The 23880-nt window shown below is 36.6% G+C and overlaps 2 protein-coding genes and 1 pseudogene across 6 annotated transcripts in view; all 3 read left to right on the forward strand.

Annotated features, from left to right (window-relative positions):
• LOC121208525 (uncharacterized) overlaps positions 1–7403 on the forward strand; it is an 8098-nt pseudogene extending 695 nt beyond the window's left edge. The window contains exons 2-6 of the transcript XR_005903632.1: positions 197–300; positions 2024–4175; positions 4338–5742; positions 6441–6524; positions 6929–7403. The product of XR_005903632.1 is annotated as an uncharacterized protein (transcript). The remainder of the gene's footprint in view (positions 1–196; positions 301–2023; positions 4176–4337; positions 5743–6440; positions 6525–6928) is intronic.
• A 1217-nt stretch (positions 7404–8620) lies between these two features.
• Positions 8621–15093, forward strand: LOC107897449 (ABC transporter B family member 19). The gene is made up of 9 exons (XM_016822911.2): positions 8621–10217; positions 10345–10399; positions 10485–10660; positions 10782–10946; positions 11037–11332; positions 11428–11744; positions 11840–12063; positions 12174–14102; positions 14601–15093. Exons 1-9 carry the CDS (start codon positions 8874–8876, stop codon positions 14946–14948), a joined length of 4854 nt encoding a protein of 1617 aa, XP_016678400.2. The 5' UTR covers positions 8621–8873; the 3' UTR covers positions 14949–15093.
• Positions 15094–15871: 778 nt separating this feature from the next.
• On the forward strand, positions 15872–18545 carry LOC107897447 (uncharacterized). Of its 4 annotated transcripts, none has more exons than XM_016822909.2 (5): positions 15872–16260; positions 16360–17043; positions 17136–17375; positions 17562–17653; positions 17764–18545. In XM_016822909.2, the coding sequence occupies exons 2-5, from the start codon at positions 16402–16404 to the stop codon at positions 18365–18367; spliced, it is 1578 nt and encodes a 525-aa protein (XP_016678398.1). In that variant the 5' UTR covers positions 15872–16260; positions 16360–16401; the 3' UTR covers positions 18368–18545. The 4 variants fall into 4 exon arrangements, with proteins under 4 accessions (XP_016678398.1, XP_016678397.1, XP_016678399.1 ...); XM_016822908.2 differs by having other exon boundaries at positions 16023–16260; positions 16342–17043; XM_016822910.2 differs by having other exon boundaries at positions 16023–16260; positions 16392–17043.
• The last annotated feature ends 5335 nt before the right edge of the window (positions 18546–23880 follow it).

The raw sequence follows: 23880 nt of genomic DNA on the forward strand, positions 1-23880 counted from the left end.
ACAGAAACTATTGAAATGATATTATTGCTGTGTTGTATTTATTGAGTACATTAATATTTTTTGCATATTGCTTGCTCTCGTAAAGGCTTTTGTTTCTTCAATTGGATCTTCCATTTGCTTCACCACCTATCTTTCTATTTATTTTTGTATTTCCTTTAACAGGAAGAGCTTTAAGGCTTTGATTACGTCTTAGCAGTTCCAGGATTGGAAGTTTTGCACGTGCATTCTGCTGGTTTTTAACTCTGACACTGTCTCTGAACTCCAACAATTTGCAGATTGGTTTGGTGCTCATCGCTTGAAGTAAGAACTCTAGATATCCTATTCATTGTGATGCGTCTGTCTGTCTGTCTTTCTGTCTGTCAGCTCTGACTATTCTTCATGTAGCATGGGGGCCTATAGTTCAGTAGATCTTGGTTAGGTCATTCTGCAGTTTTTTGTAATGTGTCTAACTAAAAATACTGAGCTTGGACAATGTTTCTTTATGTTTCTCTTGGACTTGGAGTGGCACTGTTTTATCTTTAGGATTTGTTAGTAAGAGGAAAAATAGATTGAAAATTGTCTTATCTAGTGGATAGCCCGAAATATAAGAAAGGAGGTGGACACATCTAAACGTTAGATCAAACAATTTCTGTCCTCTTCTCTTCCTTCCTACCAATTTGATGATATTCACCTGTTTTCCATGTAAGTGTAGAAATTTCACAATGCATGATACCTTTTCCGATAACTTGAAAAGGAGGGAAAATGAGCAACTCAATGCAGAATTAAATGTTTGTTCAAGTTTTCCTTCTCTTAAACCATTTCTATGCCACCGTAGTTGATATGTGTGACAGGTGCTGGTGATAGCCATGTCTGACATGGTTAGATTCAATCTTCAAGTGTTTGGATTATGTAGAGTCCAAAAGAGACATACAATCATTGATGTGTTCAATAGTTTCCCTTTTGGTCAGGTTTCAAAGAGCTATTGATTACCTGTGTCAGGATTGATAAAAGAGTTAGAATCAACATTGTGCTCTGTAAAATGATTTATATTCCTTTTCAGAAAGGGTACGATGTCAACCATATGTTTCAGGATAACATGGTTTTACTGTCCTTGTTGTGGGTTGTTTGGGTTATAATGATTGTTAGAAGGCTAAAGGGCTAAAAATTGCTTGAAATGGTACCTAGTTAAAACTGATCTAACTGCTAATCTGTCTCGAAAATGAAATCCTACCATGTGCTTAGTTGCATGCAACCTTCAATGAATCTAGATGTACTAAATTGACATCCCTTTTGGCTTTTTTTTTTCTTTTTCTATAAAACTTTAATCAACCGATCTAAGTAGCCTTTTATCCCATGTATATGTGAACTTAAACAATGATTGTCTTCCATTTGTTGGGCATTGAAGGTCCAAACTAGATTCATGTTTATTACCAGCAGATCCCAATGATGCAGCCCTTGAGAGTAAGAAACCTCGCCAACATCATTTCTTTTAATTATTTGGGTTTGGGAGCATTGGACTCCCTTAAAAGTGGATTATTTTGTTACAAACGAGTTAAAAGATGGAAATTGTTGAAATTGTCAGTTGTTAGCACTAAGTAAACATGAGGAATTATCTCATCCGAATTTAATCACATGCTACCTGATATTTTTCAGTTAAGTTTGTCATATTGTCCTTGTTTTAAAAGAAAAAGTGGGGTATTGTTGGTGAGATTTGTCCTAATTCCCTCAATATTGGAGTCTGAACTGGTAATTTAACTCCAAAAAAAAGGGAAAGAAAGAAAGAAAAAAGAAGTCCACTTAATGTGTGGATTAACTTACTAGTATGGTGGTTTCAGCTATGTTAATCTGTTCTACCTATTTGGAGGATATATAAAAGGTCATATCCCTATACCATGTTAGGATATATGTCGGACACAGAGTCTGAGTAATTTAGAGTTTCTAAGTTCTGACATTTTGTACTCTTTACTTTTCTGTCATTTTTTTCTTCTTTATCAAGATAATGTTGGTAATGTTTATTCTCATGCAAGTTTTAATACACGAGCAGTGAGGCTTGTACCAAATTCATGTCACTATGCCAGAGAAGACCAGAACTGATTTGTCGGTGGAAACCAAGTCTAGACGATCAAGTGGTCAGAGCATCATGGGGATCTGACATGTCAATCGATGACCCCGATGAAGACCAAGTTGGGTCCAATGTTAATAGCAGGCCCCACCAGCCTTCCCAAAATAGACACCAAGAGCAACAACAATCAAACACTATGCAGACACAGCATCATATACGCCAATCAAAGTCAGCCACATCTCAACAACCAAAGCTCTCGAGTGCTACGCAGCAACATTCTGAAAGTGAAAAGAAGGAAGAAGAAAAGAAAGAGGAGGGGAGGTTTGAGTCATCGCCTAGCCAAATCAGTCAACCTGCTAGGAGGCTTAGTGTGCAGGATAGAATCAATCTCTTTGAGAACAAACAGAAGGAAAGCTCAAGTTCTGGAGGCAAACCAACTGCTGTTGGAAAATCTGTTGATCTGAAAAGACTTCCATCTGATGTATCAGCTGCACCAGCAGTTGCTGAAAAGGCTGTGTTAAGAAGATGGAGCGGTGCAAGTGACATGAGCATTGACTTGGGTAATGACAAGAAGGATGTTAATATGGATAGCCCTTTGTGTACTCCATCCTCATCTTCTGTGTCCCAAGGTAAAAACTATGTGTTTCAAGGTTTGTCCGAGGATAAGGAACGAAAAGATGAGAAGGGTTTGAGTGACAAGGTAAGTTCAGTTAAAGTTGAACCTAAGAGTGTTTCTGGTAGAGCTGCTGATTCTGGGTTGAAAGATCAGGATGGAGTGCAAGCACAGATAGCTAATAATCTTTTGGGGAAAGAAGAGGATCTGGTGTTGAAGGGGCGAATGAATTTGAAGGATCAATCGGGATCACAGAGCAGACATTATCAGTCTTTTACAAGTAAGTCAGAACAGGCTGAGTTGGGTGATCAAGTGGTTTCCCAGGAAAAGTTAAGGGTTCTTTAACCAGAGAGAGGGGAGTTTCAGATGTGCAGTCTCAAGTTGTTCCTGATAGGACTGCAATTGTGGTGGTTAAAAACCAACCCGCTTATCGGTTCCAGGATGGAGTTTTTGTAGATGCAGTGGGGGATGCCACACCTGAGGGTGAATTAAAGAAAGAGTGGAGCTTCAAGGGAAAGACCAATCAGTGTCACAATTGCGATTTAGGACTCAAGGCCACTCCCGAACATTATCAGGGCAGTTTGAAGGTGGTATTGGACTAAAAACTAAGGAGGCTCAGTATAAAGGTAGTGAAGGCGAGCACTTCGCTCCTCAGCAACACTGGAGATCTTTTACTGGGGAAGTTGAGGAAGTGAGAAAGAAAGACTTAGCATCATCTGAGAAGCAAATAAGTAAAGTTGAGGATTCTGGAGTCCATGAAATGAAGTTCAAGAAACAGGTTCCAGTTGGTTCTGAATGGAGCAACAAGTCACAGTGTAGGAGGGGTGAAGGTGATTCTGTTTATGCAAATAACAAGCCTGTTCTTGGAAAAATGGTTCCTCAGAGTGAAGAGAGTTTAAGTGCCCCAACGGTGCCAGTAGATCAAACTCAGAGGATAAGGCAGTCAAGGGGAAACCAGGAGCTGAATGATGAGTTAAATGAACTTGAAAAACTTTTTGCAGAGCACAAACTTGGGGTTCCCCTGATCAATTCAGTTCTGCAAGGAGAAGCAAGCCTGCTGATGTCCAGATTGAACCAGAACCGAGCCCAGTGTGCAAAAAACCAGCAGCGCTAGATGTATTTCCCGTACATATGCCTGACAAAAACTTGATTTCTGAACCAATGGGGAGTTTGAGTAATATGGCTGTCTTTTGTACTCCTTCGACAAAGATGGTAGATAACCGAGATTTTTCTGGTAGTTTGAGGCGGAGTTTATCTGGTAACAGCTTTTCCAATGATTCTAGAGGAAAATTTTATGAGAAGTACATGCAAAAGAGAGATGCAAAGCTGATGGAAGAATGGGGTTCTAAACGGGCTGAGAAGGAAGCCAAATTGAAAGCAATGCAGGATATCCTTGAGCGAAGTAGAGCTGAGATGAAGGCCAAATTTTCTGGTTCTGCTGAGAGACAGGATTCTTTGTCCAATGCTCGTCGACGAGCAGAGAAAGTGAGGTCATTCAATTTTCGGTCACAGAGGGGGCAGGTATCTCCTATAGCATTTAGGTATTCAGGAAATAAATGCCAAAATTCATAACTGGTAGAATTGAACCTCCTCTTTTTTTATATATATTTTTAAGTTTCGGGAATTTCAAACTTGTGATGGAATTGTTTGTTACTAATTTTGATAAGATTATACATTTGGCAGCATCCAATAAGTTTAATTCAGAGTGAAGATCTTTCTGAGTTTTCAGATCAGAAGTACTACAAACATGATAGATCTTATAATGACACATCTCTAGTCGATGGTTCTTCTAGGAGCTCCAACACTAAGAAGCATTTTCCAAATAAAAATGTATCTTTATCCACTCCTTGTACCACAGCAGCTGCAGTTCCCCGCGCAGGGGCCAAAGTTTCTATCCCCAGTTCTGGAAGGGGAAGAGTGCAATCTGAAAATCCTCTCACACAATCAGTTCCCAACTTCTCTGATCTCAGAAAAGAAAATACAAAGCCCTCTTCTGGAGCTAGCAAGACAACTAGCTCCTCCCAACTGAGAAACTATGCTCGGAGCAAGAGTACCAACGAAGAGATTGCACTCGGCAAGGATGACCAACCTAGACAATCTTGGTCCCTTAGACAAAGCTCTGCTGGTCCTGTGGAATTTTCGGATTTGTCTGCCATGCCCTCTGACAGCATTGTTTTGGCATCTTTGAAATTTGATAAAGAGCAGATGGGACAGAGCTTGAATGACAAAATTTTGAAGAATGCAGAAGCAAAGCCTTTTATCAGGAAAGGTAATGGCATAGTTCCTGGTGCTGGAGTAAATTTTGCAAGGTTCAAAGCATCAGAGACTTCTGAGACTCCAAACGATGAAGACTCTGATGATGAGCTAGCATTTGAAGCAGATGATTCCATGGATATGGCAAAAGGAGATGAAGAGGATGTGCTTGAAATTGGAGAAGTTGACGATTCTGTTGACATGGAAAACGGAATGGCAAGACTGAGCCAGGAATCTGACAAGTTGGATAATTCTGAATCAGAGAATGGTGATTCCTTGATGTCTCTTTCTCAGGTTGACCTTACATCAGTTGCTGAACTGCCTGCTGCAGTACCCTCTACATTCCATCCTGCAGCATCCCTGCAGGATTCACCAGGAGAAAGCCCTGCATCATGGAATTCACGCATGCATCATCCATTTTCTTATCCCCATGATACTTCAGATATTGACGCTTCTATGGATTCCCCCATTGGGAGCCCTGCATCTTGGAATTCTCACTCACTTGCCCAAACAGAAGTGGATGAAGCTCGAATGAGGAAGAACTGGGGAAGTGCTCAGAAACCTTTTCATGTAGCTCATGTAACCCATAATCAGTCACGCAAGGATGTGACAAAAGGGATCAAAAGGTTGTTGAAGTTTGGACGGAAAAGCCGTGGGACAGACAGTTTGGTAGACTGGATCTCAGCTACGACTTCTGAAGGAGATGATGACATAGAGGATGGCAGAGATCCTGCCAATCGATCATCAGAAGACTTGAGGAAGTCAAGAATGGGATTTTCGCAAGGCCACCCTTCTGATGATGGTTTCAATGATAGTGAGTTGTTCAATGATCAGGGTAACTCCTTTTTTCCTCTTGTATGTCAATTACATTTTTCTTAAAACATTCATTGATTATTCTGTTTTTCTTCGTATCTGTTTGTTAGTTTGAAGTTTCATTGATTGCATGCACTGTTCGATATTTAATAAAATAATTGCTATGGACGTTTTACTTAGAATATCTTCCATTTATTGTAAAGCTATAGGACTCTCTTCAACTGCGGAAAAGCATTGTGTTTGTGAACAAACACGTTGAACTGATTTAGCTTATTAGAGTGTATTATAGAAGTTACTGTTTTGAAATCGAGTCTGTATCAAAACATTTGTTTACTTTGTTTTGATGGGGTCCTTCCTCCGGTAATTGATTAAGGAAAATAAACCATTTGTTTATTGAGAGACTCTTGTACGTCTTATCTTGCTGTTGTTAGAATAAGAAATCTTAGTGCCTTTTGGTTAGTCAAGGAGGTTGCAGTTGTTTATATGGAGCACAGGACATGAATGGGAAAGGGTTGTTCGGAAGTGAGTTTACCTCAAGGAAACAAACCCCAGTGTTTGGTTTTCAAATTTAATGATACACATGCAAACAAATAAAATTTATTATTGGCTTGCTTATTGAACTTTATGATAAGTGTTTCTTTTCTTTGTTGCAACTTCTCCATTTCTTTGTTGTATATATGAACCCAATTTTAAACTAGAGCCATCAATGGGCCCTTGCAGTTCAAGCCTTACGCTCTTCTATTCCAGCACCACCCGCAAACTTCAAATTAAGGGAAGATCATATGTCAGGAAGCTCCATAAAAGGTGATTCCGTGTTCATGTTAATGTACTCATCTGATGCTTCTTGTTCTTCATAGTAAATTATGAAGACATTCTATTGAACGAATGCTGTTGTCTCATAGATTATTGGTTTGAACCAATCCCCTTTCATACCAAGTCTGGTTCTATTTGATGCCCAAGAATGTCCTGTCGAAAGCAATATACTGCCTCTTGAACCAAGAGAGTATACTACATGAAAATTGCAATTATGGAATCCCAGTCTTTTGGTTGAATGTTATGCAACCATTGAAGGTCCTACCTTATTCATTAAGTATGAAATGAAGTCATTGCGATTAATAATTATCTCAAAATTTCTTTTCTTGAGCCATATTTTAGAACTTCGGTACCATTGGACTAATCCTCCACTAACATCTTGGATAATTTTGCAGCACCCCGTTCATTCTTTTCACTCTCAACATTTCGAAGCAAAGGTAGTGATTCCAAGCCTAGATGAATTTCTTCCTAGGAAGGTCTAGGTCAATGCTCGGAATCATCTTAAAACAGTATGGTGTAAAGGAATATCATAAGAGAGAAATGCTCGGGTCAGGCATGATATACCGAATGGTATCACATAAAAAAATGGGTCTTGTAAATTTTCAATTCATAGAGTCTCGAGTCCTTCTTCCTGATCTGGTAAGTAAATTTCCTATAGTTGTGTTGAGATTTGATTATATATTGCATCGAACAAGAAATCACCTATTGGCTTAGAAGTCACTTTGGTTTTGGTAGTCCACAGGCATTCTTTTTATCCATTTCATTTGCTCTTTGCCTTATGAAGTATATCAGAAGTTGAACTGTGTTAGAACCAGAGGTATTTTGACAATGTGAAAAAACAGAAAAAAAAAGGAATTACTTTTTATCTCAGTAGCAATTTGTACTATATCCCTTTTGGTTCACCTATTTTATTTCACTGTACTGTTTTCCGAGATAAAAAATACTTCTGTTGTTGATAGATTTTTGTAAATAGAAAATATGTTGATGGCATACAGAGCTATGGATGGATGAACCAGGTTCTCATATTCTACCATTTTCAGTTCGGGTTTTCACAATATTTATATGTATAATTATAATATACCGAGCAGCGTTTATATGAGTTGGCAGTTAGATTTAAAAGTTGCAGCTGCCTTTCTGCCTTTGCATTCTCTCTTTGCGAGCCTACGAGAGGTTTCCTTAGTGGAAAATAACAGAACCTTTGTAACAATTGCCCTGCGCCCTAGACATAGTTTTCAGCTTAATTTTGAACACGACAATTAAAATATAACATGATAATATATATATGCATGTATATTTTGTATGTTTAACAGATGGGACAGTTAGATAGAAGCATGCATGTGAAGCCCAATAAGAAAAAATACTTTCAATGGTCAAAGAATTTATTGTGATCCTCTACTTCTTCAGCTAGGCCCTGGCCGGACATGTATTTGCTTGAACCTTGTTGACAATTTGCTTGTTTTAAAAAAAATGAAATCCAAAGCGATATCAGTCTGGTCAACAATGTGTTGTTTATTTTTCTTCGATGGTACTTAAATGACAAATGGAGAAGCCTCTTTGCTTTGCATTTGTTGCATTACGTATGATGGACACTGTCAGACAGGGAGAGAGACCTTTACAGTGATCGTTACATTTCTTATTTACATCTCCGTAGTCATTAAAATTTACAAGAAAAAGAATACCCACTAAAGTCAATGTCCCAAAAAGGATTATTGACATGAAAAAAGTTGTTCCGAATATTAAAAACATAATTTCTGTAAAGGGCAATGATTAATTTTAATGTCTGAACCATAATTTATTAAAATTACAAATTTTGTTCTTTAATAAATAAAGTTGTAATTTGTAATGCATGCCGGCCTGGCCTGGCCTAGCAGGGGTAGATAAGAAGCCAATTACAGATGAAGATTCCTTATATGCTTTTCATTGTTCATAGTTATATGATGCACTTCTTGCAAAAGACAAAAATCTGCCAACGGGTGGTTATTCCTAATATCCTTGATTACGTAACCATTTTTAGTCGGCCTATGATCCTTGATTACCTTGATTACTTAATCAGTTTCTTAACGAAAGATATCGCTAATCTCTCTCTTGAGTGATGTAAGGAATTGAAAGATTTGGAATTACAACTTATACTTTGATCTTCATTGTAGACAAGCGGAACAAGCAATGGTCGTTGACTCCTAGGACAAATGACAGTCTTCGGACAGCTCTTCCTAAATTAAACGAATATTGTTTCGCTTCATGTTGTCCGTGGCATTCGTTTCTTCATCTCCTTTTGCTTAACACTTAAATTTGAGATTCTTCCAATGTTTTAGTTAAGACCCTTGTCTTTCAATCTCTTCTATGGCCGATTCCTCTTTCGAATTCGACTTCTCTTCTTCGTTAAGCCACCATCAACGCCATAACACGCCAGCTTCACACTATGCCTCAAGTACTGTCATGCCACGCCGCTTTGCTTGGGGGTCCCGTGCCACTCCACAGAGGTTCCATCACAACACTCCTGCAACGCCTTTTGCCACGGACGATGATATGTCATGGCAAAGTGAAGTTTCATGGCAGTTTGAGCCTTCTGGTTGGCAAGACAACCGGAATTTGGGCGCAGCCCTTAGTCCTTGGGCAGCATCCAGTGCATCATCAAATAGTCGGGCATTTCGTCGACGCTCAGCTAGTGAATATTATCTTTCTCACACTTCTAGAAGCTTTGTGAATCCGAGCTACGAGCTTTCAGGTCATTATGCTGTGCCTTCAGGGCGGCTTGAGCTTCAAAGCTACGTTGCTAGAGATAATGAAAGTTCATTACATCTCCGTTTCGGAGACCATAGTAGGTCTCATCACGATATTTCAAGACTGGCTACTATTAAAGAAAGCAGCAGTAGAAATGCTGGAAGCCCTTTAGTTGACGAAGATGAGCTTAGCTCTGTAGATTATTACACTCCACGAGCTGTTGAGAGGCATATACACCTGCTAGAGACTGATCCGAACCGTCATACAAGAGCTGATTCACGTAGGTCTTCAGTTTCACAGGCTTATACGGGTGATGACCGGGATGACAATTCTATTGGAGGGCATCATCATTTTCATAGAATATCGCACCAGGGTGATCATGAGCACGGTAGGAGCCGTCACACGAGGCACAAGGTGGATAATGATCTTGATGTAGTAATGCAGCAGGAGCTTGGTGGGAAATCAACTAGTCATCATTTTCTTGGTAATCATCAGTACGATGACATGAGCCTGTCGATGGATTTCAGTGAAGATTTTATTACAGGGCATGGGCATGGTCATGGTCAAGGTCATGGGTTATCACATCACGGTGTTCATAGTGATCTTGATGGTCATCATCAGATGAGACACAAGTTGGAAGGTCTTGACCATAACTTGCACTCAGCTACCCATCAATTCGGTGGCCATCATAAGTACGATGATTTTGATCTGCCCCCAAATTTCAAAGAAGATGACTATGAGGAGGAAGAGGATGTAGAACCACCAAAGCCAGCCAGTTTGTTTAGTTTGTTCAAGTATTCAACAAAATGGGATATGGTACTAGTGTTTTTAGGTTGTTTGGGAGCCTTAATCAATGGAGGTTCACTTCCTTGGTATTCTTTTCTTTTTGGTAAGTTTGTCAATAAGATTGCACAAGAATCATTGAAAGGTGAACTGACCCAGATGATGAAGGATGTTGACATGGTAAGAATCAAAAAAAGAAATCTTATATTATTTATACCCAAAATTTCCAAATAGTATTGGTGATCAAAGATATATAGTTGATATGAAAACACTTACGTTTTCTTTTCTCCTGCTTCTGTATCTTCAGATATGTAAATTTATGTCTTGCTTGGCAGCTGTAGTGGTGGTTGGAGCATACTTAGGTAATGAAAACATAAATTTCAGAACCTGTAATTACTTTGTGTCTTAATAAGTATTAGAAATGATTTTTCATTCAATCAATGGCAGAAATTACATGCTGGAGGCTGGTTGGGGAACGTTCAGCTCAACGAATTAGAACAAAATATTTGAGAGCAGTTCTGAGACAGGACATCAGCTTTTTCGATACGGAAGTTAGCACCGGTGACATTATGCATGGTATTTCAAGTGATGTTGCTCAAATACAGGAAGTTATGGGAGAGAAGGTAACCATTGATTTCTCATTCCAATTGCTGTAAACCCGAGTTTTTGGGACTTTTAACTTGTTACACTGCCAACTAGCACTCAACCTGATGATTGCTCAATACTTGGAACTGTGATTTGCAGATGGCACATTTTATTCACCATGTATTCACCTTCATATGTGGTTATATAGTTGGGTTTTTGGCATCATGGAAAGTGTCACTTGTAGTTTTTGCTGTTACCCCACTAATGATGTTTTGCGGTATTGCTTACAAGGCTATTTATGGTGGTCTCACGGCAAAGGAAGAGGTAAAAATGACCACAATAGTTACTGGAAATGTTTTACAGTGTCAACTTGTTAGTCTTATTGTGTTTTGCTCCATATTTTTGGAACTACAGGTTTCTTACAGGAAAGCTGGTACCATTGCAGAGCAAGCAATTAGTTCAATTCGAACTGTATTTTCTTTTGTTGGTGAGGATAATTTGGCAGCAAGATATGGTGAATTATTGGCAAATTCAGTGCCTCTTGGGGCAAAGATCGGGTTTGCCAAGGGTGCGGGAATAGGGGTTATCTATTTAGTCACATACTCAACATGGGCATTGGCTTTTTGGTATGGTTCAATCTTGGTTGCTAGGAAGGAGATCTCTGGTGGTGATGCCATTGCTTGCTTCTTTGGTGTCAATGTAGGGGGAAGGTATCAGCCTCTATTTCATTAACCATAATTACAGTGCAACTTCTAGTGCTTACAGCAAAACAAAAGTCACTAAGTTGTTTGATCTTTCATTTCAGGGGCTTGGCATTAGCACTGACATATTTTGCTCAATTCGCTCAAGGCACAGTAGCAGCGGGGCGAGTATTTGATATCATAGACAGGGTTCCAGAGATAGACCCTTATAATCCCGAGGGAAGGATGTTATCGAGTGTTCGGGGAAAGATCGAGTTTAAAGGTGTAACATTCGCTTATCCATCTCGTCCTGACACTACAATTCTCAGTTCTCTCAATTTAGTCATTCGATCAGCAAAGACTCTTGCATTGGTTGGAGCAAGTGGAGGTGGCAAGTCCACCATCTTTGCTCTCATTGAGAGGTTCTATGATCCTGACAAAGGTATAATTCATTAATCATCTCAGTTTAATAGTAGCATTGAGCTTAACTATGTAACGTTTTAGTTGCTGATTTGGTTTGGGTCTTTTAACTGGTAGGAACTGTAACCTTGGATGGCTATGATTTAAAGACACTACAAGTAAAGTGGCTAAGAAGGCAGATTGGTATGGTTGGGCAAGAACCAGTTCTGTTTGCCACCACCATATTGGAAAATGTGATGATGGGTAAAGAAAATGCCACCAAGAAAGAAGCTGTTGCAGCTTGTGTTGCTGCCAATGCACATGGTTTCATTTATGACCTTCCACTAGGATATGATACTCAGGTCCACACTCAAAAACATACATTGAACATCCATATCAATAAAATTTTTCATGCCACTAACATGATTTCCACACATGTTCTGATTTCTGGCCTTGAAAATGGATTTTGCAGGTTGGAGCTAAGGGAACTCAGTTATCAGGTGGCCAAAAGCAGAGAATTGCTCTGGCTCGTGCATTGATTAAAGACCCTGGAATCCTTCTCTTAGATGAGCCCACCAGTGCCTTGGATTCCGAAGCCGAGGCAGTTGTACAACAAGCAATTGACAAGATTTCTAAAGGAAGAACAACAGTGGTCATTGCTCACAGGCTAGCAACAGTAAGAAATGCCAACACCATTGTTGTTCTTGATAATGGATCAGTTTCTGAGTCTGGTAGCCATCACCAGCTAATGGAAAGAGAAGGGGCCTATTATAAACTTGTCAAACTTGCTTCTGAAGCAGTTTCAAACCCTGAACTGAATGAGACAAATACTCAAAAGGGAATGGAATTTTCCACATATGATAAATCAGCCTATGAAGCATCAAGATCACTATATGCATACGATATTTCGAAATCAAAGTACGTAAAGTCCATCCAAGTAGTTAACCAAGTGGAAGAGGAAATGCAACAAAAGCAAAAGCCTAGAGAATACCAAATTTCGAAGATATGGACTCTACAAAGACCAGAGCTCATCACGCTTTTACTAGGTTTTCTTTTTGGTATCCATGCAGGTGCTATTCTCTCCATATTCCCCTTGTTTTTAGGCATTGCTCTTCAAGCTTACTTTGATGACACTCCAAAAGCATTGAAGGCAGAAGTTAACAAGCTCGCCTTAGCTCTTGTTGGCCTAGGCTTTGGTTCTATAATTTTCTTAACTGGACAACAGGGTTTTTGTGGTTGGGCTGGAACAAAGCTGACAGTAAGGGTGAGAGACCTCTTATTCCGCTCGATACTAAAACAAGAACCTGGTTGGTTCGATTTTGAGGACAATGCCACTGGTATCCTTGTTTCAAGACTCTCAATTGATTGTCTCAGCTTTCGATTGGTCCTCGGGGATCGGTACTCGGTCTTGTTGATGGGTGTGAGTGCAGCTGCAGTGGGGCTTGGTATCTCGTTTTACCTCGAATGGAGGTTAGCCCTCGTGGCTGCTGCTGTTACTCCTTTCACTCTTGGTGCAAGCTACTTGAACTTAATTATAAACATTGGACCAAGGTTAGATAATAAAGCATATGACAAAGCTAGCACCATTGCTTCTGGTGCAATTTCGAACATAAGGACGGTGGCTACATTTTATTCTCAAGAAGAGATAGTTAAATCCTTTGATCAAGCTTTATCTGATCCTAGGAAACAATCAGTGAAAAGGTCACAAATTCTAGGCTTCGCACTTGGTCTTTCTCAAGGTGCCATGTATTGTGCATACACTTTAACACTCTGGGTTGGTGCCTCCCTTATTAAACAGCGCATTACAGGCTTTGGTGAAGTATATAAAATCTTTCTCATTCTTGTGTTAAGCTCATTTTCAGTTGGACAACTAGCAGGCCTCTCACCAGACACCACCATGGCTGCGACAGCGATCCCTGCTGTGTTTGATATCATCAACCGAAAGCCGCTGATTGGTAATTCCCGAGATAAAGGTAAAAAGATCGAACGTTCGAAGCCATTGGATATCGAATTGAAAATGGTTACATTTGCATATCCATCTAGGCAACAAGTGATTGTGTTGAGGGACTTTTGTTTAAAGGTGAAGGGTGGTAGCATGGTAGCATTGGTAGGTGGAAGTGGGTCAGGGAAATCAACGGTCATATGGTTGGTACAAAGGTTTTATGATCCAAATCAAGGGAAAGTAATGATGGGAGGCATAGATTTGAAGGAGCTCAACTTGAAATGGTTAAGAAAACAAGTAGCCTTGGTGGGTCAAGAGCCTGCTCTGTTTGCTGGAAGTATAAGGGAAAACATTGCTTTCGGGAACCCAAATGCCACATGGGGTGAGATTGAAGAGGCTGCGAAGGAAGCTTACATCCACAAGTTCATCAGTGGTCTCCCCCAAGGCTATGAAACTCAGGTACATCCTAACTTAGCCTCAACCATACTCTTCATTTTTCTTAGAAATAAACTACGCCAGCTTTGGTTTTTTTTTTCTTTTTTTTTTGTCATCCAACTATGAAAAGTTACAAAATGATCATTAAACTATTATTAAATTTCATTTTTCGTCACCCAACTATGAAAAGTTACAGAATGGTCACTCAACTATTCAACTTTGTCTTTTTTGGTCATTAGCTGACTATCCTAACAATGAAAACTCTCAAAAATCTAAAATAGTTGGATGACCAAAAAAATAAAATTGAATAATTGAGTGATCATTTTATAACTTTTCATAATTGAGTGACAAAAAAAGAAAAAAAAACCATAGTTGAGTTACTACTAATATAATTTACCCTTTTTCCTAAAATATTCATATCTCTCACACATACATGCATGTCTAAACGTGGAATCCTTCATATTAACTTAGTGCACCATCCTTAATTATCTGACAAATAGTTTTATGTTTCTTGTTATATAGGTTGGGGAGAGTGGGGTTCAGCTATCAGGCGGTCAAAAACAAAGGATTGCAATAGCAAGAGCCATACTTAAGAAATCAAAGGTGCTGCTTTTAGATGAAGCAAGCAGTGCTCTGGATTTGGAATCAGAGAAGCATATCCAGGATGCACTAAGAAGGGTTTCCCGAAGTGCCACTGCAATTATAGTAGCACATAGGCTTTCCACTATCAGGGAAGCCAATACCATAGCTGTTGTGAAAGATGGTGCAGTTGTGGAGTATGGCAGCCATGATAAGCTTTTAACTTCCCATGTTGATGGTGTTTATGCTAGCTTAGTTCGGGCTGAAAGAGAAGCCAATGCCTTTTCTTGACTTGGTTTTGACATTTTAGCCCATTAACAGTCCACCCAAGACCTTGTTGCTTCTTTACAAATTCTTGGTTTCTGTTATAAACCTAAAAGGAAAAAAACGTTATGATTTGATTTTAAGCATATTCAGTAACTTAATTTGAAAGTAATTAGTTATTTAGTCTTGTGGAAATGGAGAAAGAGAGAAAGAATGTATCATTTTTACACTTCTCAATGTCATTAACCTTAAATGGCACACTAAAGGTTCAAAGACTTATAATAATGACTTTAATTAGAATTTGGTTAGATAGTCTTATCCTAGTTCCACCTATAGACAGATACACACCTAAAATTATTAGGAAACTAGCCCCTGTTAGCTTATGTAAAGGCTAAGCTATTTGGTGGCTAAGCTATTTGGTTTTAAGGGGGGCAAAATGAATAACATCTTAATTCGTTTCATGACAAAAACTAATATTACAAGCTCAAGAAAACCCTACACCAACCATAAAAAGAAAAAGTAATCACAGCAAAAGGCAGCAATGGAGTGTTCTTAGTGATACATAATTACAATTAAAAATTTGAGTTTAATTCAATTTATTCAGACAATTATTCTCATTCAACGTATTTAAATTTCCCTATTTATCAATTTTCAAAGAAAAATATGCAATAAAAAACTATGAATGTATAAGTATTTTCTTTAATCATAATACGTAGATATTTGAGGATGAAATTGTTGGAGTGCTTTCCAAGAAAAATCTTTGCTAACAAATGATAAAATAATGTAAAGGAAGTAATGATTTCAAAAGTTTGCATTCAAACATGAGTGGTCATAATCAAAGCTATAAAAAGTCATAATGTGCACCTAATATTAATAATCAACAGATCCAAATCAAAAGTTTTTCGGTTCATTAATATAATAAAAAGCTATGGCATGCAAATTAAGACGAAGATGACATTTGGAATACCCTTACCTTCCATCCACTTGTAAAAGGAAATGCGAGCATGAACTGACCCACACCGTCTTTACAAATGTCATCCATTGGAAAATAACAGTATAATTGTGCTCAAAAGAACTATTTCTTCATAGGGGAATGTCACATGTGAGAGTCATTTGTGTAACCACAGTGAAATAAAATGGACCCCCAAAAAGGTTGAAAAGTCTCACACGATAATATGTCTCTTGGCTTTTAAGCCAAGAGATATTGATGGTAACGTGCCTGGCATGCAAAGCTATAGAGGGTTCTTTCGATCCAAATGGACCGAAACATTTCATTTTGGTTGCTCAAACTGTAGTCTTACGTGAAGAAATTTTGTGAGCATTCATCAGCTCCTCTCAGGTACTTGGTTGCTTCCATTACTGATGGTATAGTAAATCTAGGAGGTTATAATTATATACAACTATAAACATGTTTTTCTAGTGTCTTACAGTTTTACAGTTTGAGGGTTGAACCAGAGATATTTCATGCAGAAGAAAAAGAATGGCATCACTTACACCAGGAGTGTTATTAAAGCTTCTTCAGAGTATGAACTCTAATGTGAAAGTTTTAGGGGAATACCGATCCGTGCTACTGCAAGTGATCAGCATTGTGCCTGCTTTAACAGGATCAGAGTTGTGGCCCAACCAAGGTTTCTTCATTAAAGTATCTGATTCTTCACATTCAACATATGTTTCCTTGTCACAGGAGGACAATGAGTTGATCTTGAACAATAAGTTGCAGCTTGGTCAGTTTTTTTACGTGGAGAGAGTGGAACCTGGGACCCCAGTTCCTATCCTTGTTGGTGTCAGGCCAGTTCCTGGAAGGAACCCTTTCATAGGCAATCCAAAGGATCTGATGCAGATGTTGGTGCCATCCGAGGGTCTTATGGTGGCCGATAACGAAGGAAATAGTAACGGTTCGAAAGCGAAGGAGTCGGTGGAAGTGAGAGAGGAAAGCCCCAGAAAGAAAATAGTTATCAAAGAGGAAAAAGCAAGTGTTGCATCAAGATATATGCAAGGTGTTTTGCCATCAAATCCTAAAGCAAGCGGACCAGATTCAAATCACAGCTGCAAAAACACTGACAATGAAAATGGTGGTGCAGGTAAAAAAGCAAAAAGCAAGCAACAAGAGCCTAAAGGTCAAGTAAGATTCTTGCTTAACTTACAATTTTCTTAATGACAATATAAATGTATGAAACAGATAGCAATTTTAGACGACTGTCTTTACAATTACAGGCTCGACCGGCAAGTCCTTCTCGCAGTAGGCTGGAGGTACCAGTTTCAAAGCCTGAGGTTGTTGTTGCACCTAACACCAAGGAAACTACGGTGCCGGCGAAAAGCACAACCGTAAAACGCTCTTCAAGTAAACACGAAAATATGAACTCGAATTGTTCAGCAAACAACAAAGAAAAGAATAGTTTGCCAGAAACAGGTTCATGGAACTCTCTGCCTGCTAGTCTCTTGAAGCCAGGAAAGGTATATATACATCAATACTGAAATGTTTTTTAATGGTTAATGCGCATTACATTATATTTATCCCATTTCTTCCATTACTTTTCAATTAACTGGTAAGACAGTGATGAATTCTACAGATAAGTGAACAAAAATTCTATAAAAAAGCATAGTACTTATATTTTCATCTTTGATTAACATTTTTACAAGGGAATGCTTAGAAGAAGAAATTTAGCTTCTTTGGTTGCAGCAGAAGCTCAAAGTGAGGCATCTATGGCAGCAAATCTTGTCAAATGTCTTAGGTAAGTATTCTCTAGAGCAATATTTTGTTCCTATTACTCAATAAGAAAACATGAAGAACTGAATGCTTTATATATATATATATGTAACAATGATTTATATCTTGTTCCAGCATGTTTTCTGATCTATGCTCCTCTGCCTCACCTGAGAACCCTCACCTCACACTCACCAAGTTCTTCGCCCTCCAACAGCTAATTGACCAGCCAAGTGTTACATCACATAAAGATAAACACCATCAGTTACCTAATCTTCCATCTGTGGTAGACAAAGAAAAGTCTAACAAGAGGAAAGGTCTAATCCATGACAAAAGAATGTCCACAAGGTCTTCAGTACAGTTGAGTGGAGCTGAGAAGCTAGAATGGGCCAAAGGAGATGGTGCCAAAGAGAGAAAAGAACTGAGGGAAACCTTGCTGCATGAAACAAGAACTTGGTTTTTGAAATTCTTAGAGGTGGCATTGGACGTTGGATTCCGGATTGGTTCTCAGGAGAAGAAAGGGAAAACCGGCACAGCACGATTGACGGAACAGGACAACCATATTGCTGTCACATTGTCACAACTCAAATTTGCAAATGAATGGTTAGGTAAAGTAAAAAACAATTTAAGCTCAGATAACAATGGAATGATGGAAACTGTTGAACGGTTGAATCAAAAAGTTTATGCTTGTTTGCTTAGCCATGTGGACTCAGCGGCTTCAGCTCTAGAAAATCGACCTTGATCGTAGTTGATTCACCATGACAGTTCGTTGTCTTACAACGTTTTAGTCACCTAATGTTTGTAATAACTTAACAGTTTGAGGGCATATATTTAAGTTTCTGGTTTGTTTTGTCAGCAAATATATGAATCTAAGTCAACCATTTGTGTATAACAATAAACTCATTGAAGCTTTACTTCAATCATGATTGTTTACCTTTTTTAACATTTAAGCCTGCAACAAACCTTTTGCACTGAAGGGACTGCTCCATGCATGCATTGTGTTTGCATCATAAGGCAAGCCAGTAGTGCTAGAAAATTGCAAGTGAAAACATAACCAACATGACATTAAAACAAACATCTAACAAATAAACATCAAATAGAACAATTGTAATGATGTTTTGCAGTCTTTGTGGTTAATAAAGAGAGACTTTCCAAGATGGAGAGCCAAGGCACATGCAAAATAAAAGACTATTTTTGCCTAATAGATTTAGCATGTGCCCTGCTTCTCCAGCATGGCTTACCCTCTCTCCTCCTTTTTTTGCCATAACAAAGAGAGTGATGAAAACACATATTCACTCAAATCTCAGTGGATTAGGGAACATTGATGTTAAGGGCATTGGAAGGCAATGAGAATGGGAGTAAATTACAAGGGATTTTATAAAGGTTGAAGTGGAAGTTAAATGTAGGAAAGTAGGCATCCAAGTGTGATAAGCTGGCAAAGACCCCATAAGGGAGAATGGCAAACAATATATTGTTGGACAGGGTGGCTGGTCTTCTGGGTCTGCTTATTTAATAAATCAACCCCTTCTTTTGTAATTTATATTTCACAGGGTATTAAACGATGATACGTTATTAAAAATTTTAAAATTTAATTAATTAACTTAAATAGTAATAATATTTCAAAACCTAACCTTTCATATATATATATATTTGTTGTTTATGTTAATCGAAAGCAGATGGCATGTTGAGTGAAACAGGTTTTCCTTTTGGTTGGCTGCCAAAAGGAGTAGGGGAGTATAGGTTGTAACATAGGGTATAGGCACATAACTAGGATCTAATAATATGTAAGAAATCCAAGATTATGGCAGACCACCCACCGCATAATTATTAGGCCATCGACAAGTACCCACCTTGTCATGAAGAATGCTTTTATAACTTGGTGAAAGTTTAATATATATGGGTGAGACGTGTAAAACTACAATGATTTTATATTTTACAATAATTTTTTATATAATTAATATTTTAATAATTTAATTGTTAAATTTATCGATATAATTATATTTGTCATGCATGTAAATTTTTTAACGGATCCGATACCTCTATTATGTTGATGTAAAAAAGTGTATACATTCATATTTATTAAACAGTTGAATTTTTTTTACATAAAACAAATAGTTAGAAATTTTTAATTCACGCTAAATTTGACATGTATGATCAATATGAATGAAACATGAAATATGATTGTTAAATCTCTGAAATATTAATTATAACAAAAGTTATAAAAAATATAAAATTATTTTAATTTTATACTAGTATAAATAAATCATTCTCAAATATATATTCCTCGTAACTCCTCCCACTTTAAATCTGAGGATTATGTTAAAATTTATATTCTTGTTAGTTGTTGTCATAACAATAGTGGCAATAATTTTAATTACTAATATTTTCTCTTTCAAAGATAAATCTTATATTTCAAAAAATTATATTTTTAAGGATAATAATATTAATAATAGAGTTAACTCAAAATAAATAACAGCATTATTTTACATAATTCCTCTTCTGAAAGAATAATTCTTATTAAGAATAGTTGTTGTTTAGAGCAATCGTTATTTGAAAATAACTATGTTTTGAATGACAATGTTAGGAATAAAATTCTAGTTTAGAATAGCTGCCATCAATCATTTGAAAATAGCTCTGGTTGAGAATGTTAGAGTATGTTCAAAGACCAATTATATAATGATTGTAATAACATATTTTTTTACATAGTCTATTAATGAATACATTATCATAATTATCTTTAAAATATTTTTAAATAAATTTTCTATTACATTGTGTTTTTATGATTTTAAATTATCTGTTTCAACAAATAGTTTTAATGTTGGAATTGGATTAAATTTCTTATAATTATGAAAAAAAAAAGAATTCTTCAAAGTATACAATACTTTAATATTATTGTAACTTGAAAACAATATATTATATGTAAACCGTATATTTGACCTATGCATTATAGGGTATACAAACTTTATTATATGTTACAAGGACTTAAGTTTTTATTTTGTTGACACATAAAAATACAATATGTGATAAGAAAAGAAAAAAATTATTTGTGTAGGAAAAAATTACTGATGGTCACTAAACTAACTATAAGTACAACTAAGGCAAGCACACTAATCAAACAGTAGTATTGTTAATGTGAGTAGGGAATATCATATCCACGAGGACTAAAAGTACTAGTAATTACCGTTTTTTATTATTTAATTAACAACTTAGAGTGATTGTTTTTAATCTAAAATTACTAAACTAATCTAACTAAGAACGTAACAAGGAATGAAATAGGAAAATAATCGAAGATAACCAAAGAGATAGATAATATCCAAGAAAGAATCCACCTAGATTTCACATATTATTATGAATCTGAATTAAACGATTTATTCACTCGTTTCTTGATCCGTAGAAATCCCTAAATTATGTTAATATCTCTTTTCGAGAGTAAAAACAATTGACTCTAGGTTGATTAATTGAAATCTCTTTCTAATTAAAACCCATGTTGGTCGCATTAACTCAGTTTATGGATTCCGCTATTAGATTTGACTCTAATCCAATAGATTTATGTCGTCCTATTTCTAAGATTGCATGCAACTCCACTCAATTATGCTAGACCTACTCTTAAACAGAGACTTTCGCTCCACTGAAATAAGCATATTAAACTTAAATTAATATTTCAGAAATATTAAAACAAGAAATAAGAACACATAATTGAGAACAAGAATCAAGTATTTATCGCGTAAATTAGAAATCATATAATAAGATTCATCATAGGTTTCATCTTCCCTATGTATCTAAGGAATTTAGTTCATAATCCTGAATGAAAACATCTCAAAGTCAGAATAACCACAAGACATAAAGAAACTCAATAAAACTTCGAAAGAAATTAAATGGAGATCTTCAATCTTGAAGGAGATCTACTTTCGAGTTGATTCCGATGGCGTTCTTCGAGTGCTTTCTTCGATCTTCTCTGAGTGACACACCCGTGCCTCAGGTTGTGTGGGCATTCGACGTGAGGCACACGGCCGTGTCCCAGCCCGTGCCCATACCCGAGTAACTCTCTGACTTGGGTCACACGGCCAAGACACACACCCGTGTGCTAGACCGTGTGTCATACACGCTGAGACACACGCTCGTGCCTCTGCCCATGTGGATGAAAATAGGCTATTTTGCAGGCCATATTTCTCACCCAACATGGTACCAACCTAAACACCTCAATGTGCATATAAACATGGCATATTTAGACATTCCAAACCAATCAATAACAAGCTTATAACATCTTATAAGATCACACAAAACCATGATACTAATAGGCACCTTAATTGGCTACTTTAAACATGCCAATTTAAACTTCCAAAATCTATCTAAATGGTCAAACACATAAAGGAGACTTTGTGCCTAAAATTTAACATGCATACCATATCTCAATTTCAACCATTTGGTACACAAAATACCAATTCACAAACAAGACATTCACTTGGCAACCATACCCCACATACCATAAAGCCATTTACACATGTTTACATAACAAAACATATACCATTTTCAAGCCAAATCGAATGGCTAAAAACACAATAAGACATATAAGCTACTATTAGCCAAAATGATCTATATATTGCATTATAACCAGAATTATAAAACCACAATACCAAAATAGCTAACAGATAGTGTGATGAAATCTCCACCAACTTCCAACCCAAACAAGCTTTCGATATCTAAATACACAAAGAAATTAACACAAAGTAAGTATGTAATGCTTAGTAAGTTCGTAATTCAAAAATAAAGCTTACCACTACAATTTATAATCATAAGCCACTTTAGTTAATCCAACATGTCTTGGCCTTGGTCTAAACAACCTTAGCCTCTCAATTTTAATTATCACATAAACTAACAAACCATCTTAAAACATCATTGTCGAAACTATTATTTGAAAAAGGGTCGACTTGGTTTTGAAAAGGAAAAAATTGGAGTCGCCACCAATCCTTTTTATGAGATGTGATCGGATCACCTCGTGATCGTTTTAATAAAATGTTTGATTTACTAAAACAATGTTTTTGGTCTACAAAATTTAGAAAATGGGTTCGGGAGTCTGTTACGTACGAGGAAGGGTTAACACCCTCGTAACGCCCAAAATTGGTACATAGTTGGTTAATTAGTGTCTTAGTGTCGAAAGTAGAAAACTTGGAAAGAGTTTTAAAGTACAATTCCTTTTTGTATTAATGTTAATTTAACAAAAATGCTTAGATAAATCGAAATAAATGTTAAAGACCTTTTTATCTCGAAGTAATGACACATCCAGTAAGTTAGGACACGACATTTTAAACCCTCGAGAATAAGCTTGTTTTTTAATTTTCAAAACTCATGTATTTTAATTTTAAAAGGATATTTAGTTATTTAGATTGAACAAGAAAAATCGAAACCCAGTAAGTTAAGGCTCGATTTCTCGAATTTCCAAATACAGAATATTGCCTTTGTTTTAAGAAAAAAATCTTATCTCGAGGTAACAAAATGTCACATCCAATAAGTTAGGACACAACACCTCGAATTCTCGAGAATAAGCTTTTTTATTTAAAACTTATGTATTTCGTTTAAAAAAGTATATTCAGTTATTTAGATTAAACGAGAAAAAATTGAAACTCAGTACATTAGGGCACAATTTCTCGAATTTCCAAATACGGAATATTGCCTTTATTAAAATAACCTTTTTTATGCGTCGGGTAAAATTAATGTAACACGAATTCATTGTAAAAATATAAAAAGAAATCACGATGATAACATGCGTAATAAAATAAATGCGTAAAAAATAATAAAAAGACAAGGATAAAATAAAGAAATTAACACAACAAACGAGATGGTTACAGATAAAAAGAGAAAAAAAAGTAAAAACTACGTAAATAAATGATATATAAACAGTTTGAGAAATAATAATATAATAAGTATAAAAATAATAAAGTTTGAAATTAAAAAAAATCATATAAGCAATAAGCATAATATTAGTAACAATAGTAAATAATCTAAATGTGAAATTATAAAAGTATATCAGTAAAAATAATAAAATGATAAAATAATTATATTTACAGAAAACATTAGGTAAACGAACAAAAAGAAATACAATATTAGTAATAATAATAATAGTAAAAATAATAGTAATGATAATAATAATAATATAAATAAATATTATATAAAACAAAATAATGATACAAAATAATAAAGAACTCACAACTTGAAATTATATAAAAGTATAAATAAATAAATAATAAAATGACAAAA

Source organism: Gossypium hirsutum, chromosome A10, assembly GCF_007990345.1.
Source record: "Gossypium hirsutum isolate 1008001.06 chromosome A10, Gossypium_hirsutum_v2.1, whole genome shotgun sequence".
Classification (NCBI taxonomy): Eukaryota; Viridiplantae; Streptophyta; class Magnoliopsida; order Malvales; family Malvaceae; genus Gossypium; species Gossypium hirsutum.